We start from the raw sequence: 11,479 nt of genomic DNA, 5'->3' as shown, positions 1-11,479 counted from the left end.
ATAACCCTGGAGTAGGTTATCATTAAAAGTTGGATGGTCTATACTGTGTTGTCATTTCTGAAAAAACGTAATTTTATCCAGGACACTTTAGCGAAGAGGAACTAGAAATAAAGTTCAGTTATTCTAGCCCTTAGGATTAAGAATATTTTGTTGAAATGTAGTAATTCATTCCCTATTTCATTTTATTTTGTCATCGTCCATGGTGTATTCAACTTTTCAAAATAATACTGTTCTTTAATTATATCTTTAAAGTAACAGTAAAGTTGTAAGCTTAAAGACATCTTTGAAAAATGACTAAGTACAAGGGAGAGGTTTGGGCTAGAGACAATGTATTTAAAAATTTAGAAAAAAATGTCTATCACACTAAGATTCTACCAAAGGAAATAAAAACTAATAAGCTTGCAAATGAGTGAAGATACCTTTTTCTATTAGATATATGTTAAGCAAAGAAAAGTTGAGTGAAATTTAAATGCATTTTATCATTGTTTGCTAAAGCAATAAAATTACCTGATCATGCAATCATTAGCAGCTTTGAGATGTTTGCTCTGAATTAATTCATCTCTGTTGGCAAATAATTACAAAGGTTTCTAACTTTTAAAGTATGAAAATTTTATTTTATAAAGTACTCTATTCAAAATTGGACTATGGTCAGCATAACTAATAAAACAAAGAGACCATACTTTCATTCAAGTGTCAGGCCATTATTGTCAGGAGTTCTAACAAGTTTTTGTTGTATCGTGTCGAGAACAAGGGTTGTTTCACTTCAAAAATTTATTTTGGGGAAATTAAATGAGTCCATTAAGAGGTTTGGGCTAAAGACAATGTGGTTCAAATTTAGATCCTTCTAACCTTTTAACAATAATAATTTTTGTAAAGGTCTTCTGTAAAAATATTGTTCTCAGCTGTGTTTCTTTTGCAGTTTTTAATGTGTGAACATTGTTACTGTCATGAAAAATAAAAATTGTACAAAATTTGTATATTTTCACTTATAAGTTGCCTTTATTATAACAGCTTCTACTCATATTTAGTGTGAAGGTAATATAACAGTGCAGTGATGGATTCATAGAATATCACAGTAGTATAAAGATTGTTATCTAATAATCTACGGATATTTCTCTTTTTTAACAGAGCCTAAATTTGTTGGAGATGACAGGTATCCTGCTAAATCATGTATTCTGTAGCAATAATTGAAGAAAAGGGTAGTCCAAAAAGATGTGAATGAAAGTCTATATCTGAGCCTTCCAGAAAGATTCAGAAGAAGACAGATTCAGCTAGGTGGTACTTCTTTTTTTTTTTCTTTCTTGGCTAATTATAGAATTTCCAACTGAGGCTACAGTTACCTTCTTAAAACTGATCATAAGGAAGGGACACAGACTCACATGGACATTAGCCCAGAGATCTTTGAGTTGCTACTTTAGATTAGGACTGACCGCTTTCATTCTTTTTGTTACTTGAAAAAAATAAACCTCAATCTTGTTCAAGTCACTATTATTTGGGATTTCCCTTGTGTTTCTCTTTCCATTTTTAAAAGGTGTCCCAGGTGAATCACATGAACCTGTTTGAGAAACCATCCCTTCAAGTGTTCTATTTGGTCTCTCCACTACAGGCATGGTGACTTGGCTAAAATAATTAGTACCACTTCAGAAAGTAACTTTATAAATATAATATATATTTTTTGTGACTCCAAGTTCTGAAAATGTCTAAATGTCCTTGTGTGATTCTTTTAAATGTGATATTTTTCGATAGACATGATGATAATTTTTATTTTTTTTTTGAGACAAAGTCTGGGTCTGTCGTCCAGGCTAGAGCGCAGTGGCATGATCTCAGCTCACTGCAACCTCTGCCTCCTGGGTTCAAGCCATTCTCCTCCCTCAGCCTCCCAAGCAGCTGGGATTACAGGCATGCACCACTATGCCTGGATAATTTTTTTGTATTTTTAGTAGAGACGGGGTTTCACCATATTGGCCAGACTGGTCTAAAACTTCTGACCTTGTGATCTGCCTGCCTAGGCCTCCCAAAGTGCTGGGATTACAGGCGTGAGCCACTGTGGCCGGCCAGATTATAATTTTTAAAGTTAAAATAATAAGCACTAGTGTTCTCAAATTATCTTTTAATACTTCCTACCAGGTATTGTCAATCAAAATATTTACATTCCAATTGAAAAATGGTATGTTCGTATATGTGTTCAGAAATAAACATTTTGAAAAGACAAATGTGGTGTGAAAATAAATGAACTCATGGATATAAAGTATCCCTTTAATCTTGTATTACATTCATTAATTTCAAATGAAGCAAAGCACTGGCCATAATATCATTCAATGTGTCCTATATTAGAAGTCCTGGCCAGGTGAGGTGGCTCAAGCCTCTAATTCTAACACTTTGGGAGGCTGAGGTGGGCAGATCACGAGGTCAAGAGATCAAGACCATCCTGGCCAACATGGTGAAACCCCATCTCTACTGAAAATACAAAAATTAGCTGGGTGTGGTGGCATGTGCCTGTAGTCCCAGCTACTCGGGAGGCTGAGGCAGGAGAATTGCTTGAACCCAGGAGGCAAAGCTGGCAGTGAGCCAAGATCAAGCCACTGCACTCCAGTCTGGCGCCTGGAGAGAAAGCAAGACTCAGTCTCAAAAAAAAAAAAAGAAGTCCTGTGATAAATTTCTCTTAGAGTTTTGCATGGAAAGTGGTTTATATACTTTAAAACAATAAGAAAATTTTATACTGAAAATTATGTGATTTTAGGTTATCTGCCCATTCTGTTGGAATGCAGGATTTTTCTTGCCAATTTCTTAGATGTCATTATAAATTAAGATAAGCAATTTGTCCATGATATGAATTGTATACGTCTCCCCCAATTTGCCATTTGTTTTTTGACTTTAATGCTTTTTTGCTATGCAGAAGTTTTGAAGTTTAGGTACTCAATGTTTTTAATTTTCATGACATAAAGCTATAGAGAATATATTTTTATGTTTCTGTACAGTTAAGCTTTCTGATAAAAATCTTGGAACTTGCTCTGAAGAGCAAGCCTTGGAGGTTAATTTACAATAGAGAACCCTAGAGACATTTACCTAACTCTGGAAGTGTGCATTTACACTTCAAAGAAAGCCGAGACCCGGGACTGTGCAGATATCCCTGAGTTGCAAAACTAAAGATGATGTTTCTAACTTTTCCCAAGAGAAATTTATTTACATTCCAAAAGGTGATATTAAGAAATCAGAATCTTCCGAAGAATGAAAGGCTTTTCTCCCTACTTGAAGGAAGAGAGGACAGTGTTTCTATAAACAGCCAAATTCATTTTTTGGTGTTTCTCACCTATAGTAAAGACCCCTATTACATGTGGGTGACATCTGGTTCTCATCACATTGCTCTGGTGGCGAGAATGTAACTAATAATAATCTATTTGTTGCTTCTCCAAAAACCTCCTGTGTGCATCCGGGTTATTATCAATAAATATAATTATTACACACATTGCTTTTTATTTATAGTTGAAAAATGGTTTCTCTACTCCAAATTTAAAACATACTATCCATGATTTAATAGTTTTTAAACCTTTAAATTTTTGGTCAATTTGTAGGTTTGCCTCACATATAGTCTGAGGTAAATATATACTATATATTTTTATACATGGGTTAAAGGTTGGCTGAACAAATTTATTAAAGTGTCTATTTGCACTCCTCTGTTTTGTTTGTTTTTAATTGCTTTACAAAAAATGGGGTGGTATTTGACACTGAGGTACATGAGAGAGATCCTGTGAATATCCTTAACTTGTCCCTAATGGTACAGCTGAATACCTAGGGTTCTCAAGACAGAAGCTCAGTCTCCTCATTCTTTCTCCTTCCTTCCTTTCACCATTTTCTTTCCTTTTCCTGTTTTTCTTCATCTTTCCCTACTCTTACTTCAATTCCTCTGTTCTTTTTAATTTTCTTTTTAAATTTCCTTGCTTCCTCTTGTATCCCACAGATTTTGGTATGTTTTTACTATTACCGAGTTCCACATATTTGATTATTCCTTATGATTTTACCTTTGAACTATGGAGTATGTAGTGTGTGTTGCAAAATATTCAAATACTTGGAGTTTTCCTATGTATCTGTTGCTATTGGTTTCAAAGTCAATTGCATTGTACTTAGATAATATATTCTTCATAATTTTAGCCCATTGAAATGTATTTCTAGTGGTTTTATGGCCAATTGCAAGAGCTTTTTTGGTGAATATACACGTGAAAAGAATTTGAATACTACAGTTGTTGAGTAATTTCTGTAAATGTCAATTAGAGCAACATGGTTTATAATATTTTATGTCTTCTATATAGTCACTAATGTTTTGATTGCAAATTCCATTTATTGCCCTAAAACAAAAACACAAACAAAAAACAAACCAGGTCATAAAATCTCCTATTATGACTGTGGACTTGCCTACTTGTCTCTTTCATTTTGTCGAAATTTACTTCTTGCTTTTTGAAGCTGTGCATTAGGCACTCTACAACATTTACGATGTCCAGTCTTCTTGATGAAATAGTCTTATTATCATTTGCAATGTCCCTTTTTATCGCTGCTAATACTCTGTCTTAAAGTTTATTTTAATTGATTCTAAACTAGCAACTACAGCTAATTTCTTTTCATTCTAACAATATGCAAAATTTACATACATTTACTTTTAACCTATCTGTCATTGTACTTAAAGTGTATCATAAACAGCATTGCTTATTTATTTTGACAATTTCTGCCTTTTAAATAGTGTCTAGAATATCTGTATTTAACATAACTATTGGAATACTAGAATTTATATTTAAAATTTAAGCTTCTTCTCCATTTTTTCTTGTTTTTGATTTCCCTGTTCCCTTTCATGCCCTATAGTTTCATTACGTAGTTTATTGTTTATCAAAATCCCATTTCAAAGTAGCTATTGGTCTTCTAATTATACGTCTTGGAGTAAAATTATATTTAGTATTATATCACTCCATGTAAAAGCTAAAATCCTTGCAGTTATAAAGGTGCTTCCCTCCCCCATCTTTATGTTGTGATTATTACATGTATTATAATTTCAAATTAAAAAAATATTATTTTAAGTTTTGCTTTAACCAATACTAGGTATTTTACCTGACCCATATTATAAAAAAATTGTTTTTTCAGCTATTTCCCATTTCTGATACTCTTTCTTCATTTCTCAAAATGTAGGTTTCATACCTGCATGATAAAAAACCTGAACAAAATTGCCATAGAAGGAACATATCTAAAAATAATAAGAGCCATCTATGACAAATCCATAGCCAACATCATGCTGAAACGGCTACACAGTCTAGGGTATATAACCTGTGATTCGTTGTCTCACCCCAAGAAATTCAGGACATGAACATATGTGGACAGGTTAAGGAGTGGAAAGTTTAATAGAAGAAAGGAGAGAGGAGAGCAGTTCTATGTGTGTGGACTGGCATGTGTGTGTGTGTGTGTGTGTGTGTGAGAGAGAGAGAGAGAAAGAGTGAGAGAGAGAGTAAGAGAGATGTCTGAAAGCGGGGAAGCGGCCGACCACAGCAGATTTTATAGGCAGGCTGGAGAAGGTGGTCTGATTTACATGAGACTCACAGATTGGTTTGATTAGGTATGATGTTTACATAGCACACAGGGCAGACTGGTTCCCCATCCTAGTCTTGTTAGGCAAATGGGCTTTTCAGTTGATTGGGGTCATCGTGTCTACTTTTTATTGTACATGTGGCCAACAAAGAGAAGGGAAGATGCAGCCACCATATTGAGCATGTTTAGTCCTTTGTTCCTGTGACATTCACTGATGCAAGCTCCCAGCTTGCTTGTCTATGTCTGCAGCTCAACTTTATGGCTTGCTTTTCATTAGAAAATGATTTGGCACTGCTTTTCGTTAAAGAGAAAAGCTTTACCAAAGACTCTCATATAGCCTTACTATCTGCCTAAGTGATTTCTTCTTAACTCTTATATCAAAACTGAATGGGCAAAATCTGAGAGCATTCCCCTTGAGAACTGGAATAAGACAAGGATGCCCATTCTCACTACTCTATTCAACATAATACTGGAAGTCTTGGCCAGAGCAATCAGGCAATAGAAAGAAATAAAAGGCATTCGAATAGGAAAAGACAGTCAAACTATCTCTCTTCACCAATGATGTGATTCTATACCTAGAAACCCCTAAAAACTCTGCCAAAAGCTCCCGAAACTGACAAATGACTTCAGTAAAGTTTCAAGATACTAAACAATGTGCAAAAATTTGTAGGATTTCCAGATACCAAAAATGCTCAAGCCGAAAGCCAAATCAGGAAGGCAATCCCATTTACAATGCCCACACAACCATGAAACAAAATACCAAAGAACACATTTAACCAAAGAGGTAAAAGATCTCTCCAAAGAGAACTACCAAACACTGATGAAAGAAATCATAGATGACACAAGCAACTGGAAAAGCATTCCATACTCATGGAGTGGAGGAATTAATATCATCAAAATGATCACACTTCCCAAAGCATCTACAGATACAATGCTATTTCTATCAAACTACTAATGTCATTTTTCACAGAATTAGAAAAAAAAAACTATTCTAAAATTCATATGGAACCAAGAAAGAGCCCAAATAGCCAAAGCAACTCTAAGTGAAAGAGCAAAGCCAGAGACATCACATTACCCAACTTCAAACTATACATAATGTCAGGCTATAGTAACCAAAACAGCATAGCACTGATACAAAAACAGATACATGGCTGACACCTGTAATCCCAGCACTTTGGGAGGCCGAGGCAGGCAGATCACTAGGTCAAGAGATCGAGACCATCTTGGCCAATGTGGAGAAACCCCGTCTCTACTAAAAATACAAAAAAATTAGCTGGGTGTGGTGGCGCGCACCTGTAGTCCCAGCTACTCGGTAGCCTGAGGCAGGAGAATTGCTTGAACCTGGAGGCGGAGGCTGCAGTGAGCCAAGGTCAGCCTGGCGCCTGGTGACGGAGTGAGACTCTGTCTCAAAAAAAAAAAAAAAAAAAAAAAAAGCAGATACAAAGACCAATGGAGCAGAATAGAGAAACCAGATATAAGGTCACACACCTACAGTCATCTGAATTTTGACACTGTTTATAAAAACAAGCAACGACAAAGGGGCTCATTCAATAAATGGTGCTGGAATAACTGGCTAGTCGTATGCAGAAGATTGAAGCTGGACGCTTACCTTTCACGAGGTAATAAATTAACTCATGACGGATTAAAGATTTAAATGTAAATCTAGGACTTTAAACTATAAGAATGCTAGGAATAAAACTAAGAAACACCATCCTGAACATAGGCTTGCGAAAGAATTTATGACTAAGTCCACATGGACACAGGGAGGGGAACATCACACACTGTGGCCTGGGGGATAGGTAGCTAGGGGAGGAACAGCAGGTGGTGGGGAAATTGGGGAGATACAGCATGAGGAGAAATACCTAATGTAGATGATGGGGTGATGGATGCAGCAAACCACCACCATGGCACATGTATACCTACGTAGCAAACCTACATGATCTGCACATGTACACCAGAACTTAAAGTATAATAATTAAAAAAAATAGACAAGTGGAAACTAATTAAACTAAAGAGCTTCTGCATAGCAAAAGAAACTATGACGATAGTAATCAGACAACCTACAGAATGGGTGAAAATATCCACAAACTGCATCCAACAAAGGTCTATCCATATATATATATATCCTATTAGTTCTGTCTCTCTGGAGAACCCTGACTAATAAATTGAGTATATAGTCATACCATATAAGACACATACACTTATATGTTCATCACGGCACCATTCATAATAGCAAAGACTAGAATCAACTTAGGTGCCCATCAGTGGTGGATTAGATAAAGAATGCGGTACAATACAGCATGGAATACTACAAAGCCATTAAAATAATGATATTATGTCTTTTGCAGCAACTTAGATGCAGCTGGAGGCCATTACCCTAAGCAAATTTACACAGGAACAGAAAACCAAATGCCGCCTATTCTCACTTATAAGTGGAGGCTAAACACTGGGTACTTATGGATATAAAGACAGCAATAATAGATGCTTGCGACTACTAGATTGGGGAGGGAAGGGGCCACAATTGAAAGACTCTTGGGTATTCTGTTCAACTACCTGGTTGATGGGGTCATTCCTATTCTAAACCTCAGCATCACAAAATATACCCTGTAACAAACTTGCATATGTACCCCTCAATCTAAAATAAAAGTTGAAATTATTTTTAAAATTGTTTCCCTCTGATATAACTTCTCTTTAATCTCATCTTGCTCCATTTTTTAGGGGGAAATGTAGGTGGAAGTCTGCTAGTGACAAATTTAGTTTTTGTTAATTTGAACGTACCGTTCCTTATTTTACCTTATTTAGTGATACATACATATATATATATATATATATATATATATATATATATATATATATATTCTGTAACAAAAACTATAACGAAGACTGTAACATGGAAAAAATGTTTTATGTTGAAGTACAAAAGGGACATAAAATTGCATATACAGTAGAATAATGATTATGTAAGCACATCAAAAATCTACACACAGGAATGTCTAGGGGAACATTTAACACCGAAAGATTAAGAGTGGTAGCATTTGGGTGGCAAACTTATTCTTTCTAAAATTCCCAAATTTTCCTTATTAAGCAGTAATTCTAATTGTAGTGGGAAATATATTTTTTTAAGTATCCCTCTGACTGAGCAGTGCAGTGTGGCTGTCAAATAAACATCAGTGGCTTTGGACCTGACTCCTAAAAGGGTGGCAAACGCCGCTGCCCAACTCCTTACCTACCCCTAAGAAAACTTAAGCACCTCTGGCTCTGCTGAGAGCATCTGTGCAGCCCCAGCCCACAGCTTCTCTTCTCTTATTCTGCCTTATACCCAGCTATATCTTTTCCCTTTCCTTCTCAACTCAGGAGGCAGCTTTGAAAGCACAGGGGCCAAAAATAGAAGCCATGAGGTGTCATGTTTTCAAAGAAAATGGTGCCTCAATTTTGAACACACAGGAACTCAAATAAAAGTTGTTTTTCTGCTGCTGGGTAAGTCATGCTTGGTGATTGCTCTGGTTGGAGATATGTGAAGTTATGTAGCCTTTCCTGTTAATCCATGGTTCCAAGCACTCTCTCAACAATTATTCTTATCATGAATTTTCTGCCCTGGGTGGGCAATAACAATATCATTTGGTTTCTAAAAGTCCTTCCTCTCTGGGAAAGGAGAGCTATACAGTGGGTGGCATCCTATAGTATCTACTGTACATTTGGAAATGGTGCCTGCTTCTTGGACTTTCAGTTTGAGGAACAAGTCAAAAAATAATTACTTAAAAAAATAGTGCTAGAAATTCACAGCCTATTCCTGCCACTGAACAGGAGTTGTGATGCCTTGCTTTACTCTCTACCAGTTATGCGTTCTTGAGCAAATCATAACTTTATTGTGCCTCAGTTTCTGGATCTGCAATGAGTGCTGCCTGCATAAATGTTTAATAACTTAGTTAAATGACATACCACTCTCTCTGCTCTAAGAAGGCCGTCAGCCAGCTGCACCTCATCTCGCTCAGCCTGGGCCTAACTAGAGCCCCTTCTTCTTCTGAGAGAAAACAAGGAAAAGCAGCAAGAAAGCAGACATACCAGGTAAACCGGAGTGATCTATTATTGGCAACGAAACCTCAATTGACCACCTAGCCTCACATGACTAATTGCAGTGACTAATTGCACAGCTTCCTGCAAGCAAGGTCCTTCTGTATCTGTCCCTTTCTCTGACCCTAAGACATATGAAAACATTTCTGTAAATGTTTGGCACCCAAGAAACATGACGGTTGAGGATAATGCCACAAGTACACAGGAAAATCCAGTAACAAGACATGCAGGGTGAGGGCAAGGGGCACTGAGCTGCCTTAGCATCTCAAAACCAGGATAGTAACTTCCCATGCCTCTAGAGGGGTAGGAGAACGGATGAACAGAACTGATGACTTTACTGGCTCCTCAGCAGCATGTTACATTCAGATCGCAGATGTCTTGAGAGCCCCACTATATCCAAATAGTGAGTCTGGTCAGTCCTCTAGGAGAGCTTGGTGCAGTGACAGCTAGAGTTCCAACTGAGTCTGTTGCACCAAGAGTCCTTTTGAAGACGCTCAGCGAAGTGCTTATTTTCCTTTGAGAAGATGTACAGCACATCGATGGAAACGCCATGTCAAAGGATGCTCTCCACCCCAGTCAAATGATCCAACCGTACTATTATCTCAGTCCCCTCTGAGTTTCTTCCTACTGGCCACCCCCACTGTACAGAAATAGCGGAGAAGCATCAGGGTGAGTCATCAATGGTGGGCAACCAGAAGACCATGCTGGAACACGCACTGGCAAAAGTCATGAACTTGGGGTTGAACTGCAAACAGGTAATCGGGCCTATGTGTTCACCATCCAGCACAGCTACCTTCATACCACTCTCTCCGTTCCAGGCGTGGATCTTGCCATCCTCTGAACCAGTCATAACAAACTGAGAGTCTGGAGTGAATGAAGCCTCCAGTGTGACAGCTTTGCTGTTGGCATAACCCCCAAACGTGTGCAGCACCATTCCTTTGAATGCGTCGATGAGACACATGAAGCCGCCGTTGGTGGAAATGAGGATGAGTTTGCCATCGTTGCTAAATTTCAGTCCTGTCCAATCACAAGTTTTATCATACTGCATCTTAAAGGTAGTAAACGGCCCCTTATCAAAAGAGCGAAGGTCGTAAAGTCTGACCATCTCAGAGTTGATCCCTGCAGCCAAAACTAACCCTTCCGGATCGAAAGAACAAAGTGGCTTCCCCTTTAGATGGATGAGGCCCTGGCAGTTAGGAGCGCGGAGATCCCACAGGCGAATGGTCTTATCGAGAGACCCGGAAATGAAAATGTCATCCACAGGTGACACCGACAAGGCCACCACCTTTTTGCTATGTCCAGGAAAGTATCTGATGTATTTGTTGTCATGCAGGGACAAGTAACGAATAGTATCGTCTCTTTTGTTAGAGCTGTAAACAACCGTGTTTGCCTCATGAGCGTATCTGATGAGGTCCACGCCATATTTCTTACTGTACAGGGTTCTCTTCGGTTTGCCCTCCTGGCAGTCATAGAGAACGATGGAGTCGTCGTCGCTGCTCGAGACGATCGAATGGCCGTTGGGGCTGAAATCGAGGCAGTTAATCTTGTCCGAGTTTTCATGGAACACCTTGGCGACGCGAAAGCTCCGCAGCACGCTGTCAGTCAGCTTCATGGTGGCGGCTGAGGCGGGCAGGGGCGGCGCAGGGAAGGGGCGGGGCCGGCGGCGAGCGGGAGGGCTGCTGAGGGGCCCGCCGAGTGGCAGCGGCGCCGCGGGCCGGGCGGTTAGCGCGAAGGCAGCTAACAGTTGGGCGTGGGTCTTCTGACTGAACTGTGGAGGCTCGCCGACTGTTAGTCCTCACAGCCACCTCACGGGCAACCGGCGTGGCGTCGGCTCGTTGTGCCC

The 11,479-nt window shown here is 38.6% G+C and overlaps 1 protein-coding gene across 1 annotated transcript; it reads right to left on the bottom strand.

Annotated features, from left to right (window-relative positions):
* Positions 1-10,300: 10,300 nt before the first annotated feature.
* LOC135273123 (WD repeat-containing protein 82-like) lies at positions 10,301-11,248 on the bottom strand. The gene has a single exon (XM_064372046.1). It carries the CDS (start codon positions 11,246-11,248, stop codon positions 10,301-10,303), a length of 948 nt encoding a protein of 315 aa, XP_064228116.1.
* Positions 11,249-11,479: the final 231 nt, after the last annotated feature.

The sequence above is a fragment of the Aotus nancymaae genome, unplaced genomic scaffold (genome assembly GCF_030222135.1).
Source record: "Aotus nancymaae isolate 86718 unplaced genomic scaffold, 86718_ANA_hifiasm-v0.15.2.pri h1tg000267l, whole genome shotgun sequence".
NCBI lineage: Eukaryota > Metazoa > Chordata > Mammalia > Primates > Aotidae > Aotus > Aotus nancymaae.
Note: the sequence above shows the minus strand (reverse complement) of the source record. Positions and strands in the feature narration are given on the sequence as shown.

Excerpts from the sequence above, each read along its gene's own strand:
- LOC135273123 (XM_064372046.1), bottom strand. The coding sequence starts at position 11,248 with ATGAAGCTGACTGACAGCGTGCTGCGGAGCTTTCGCGTCGCCAAGGTG.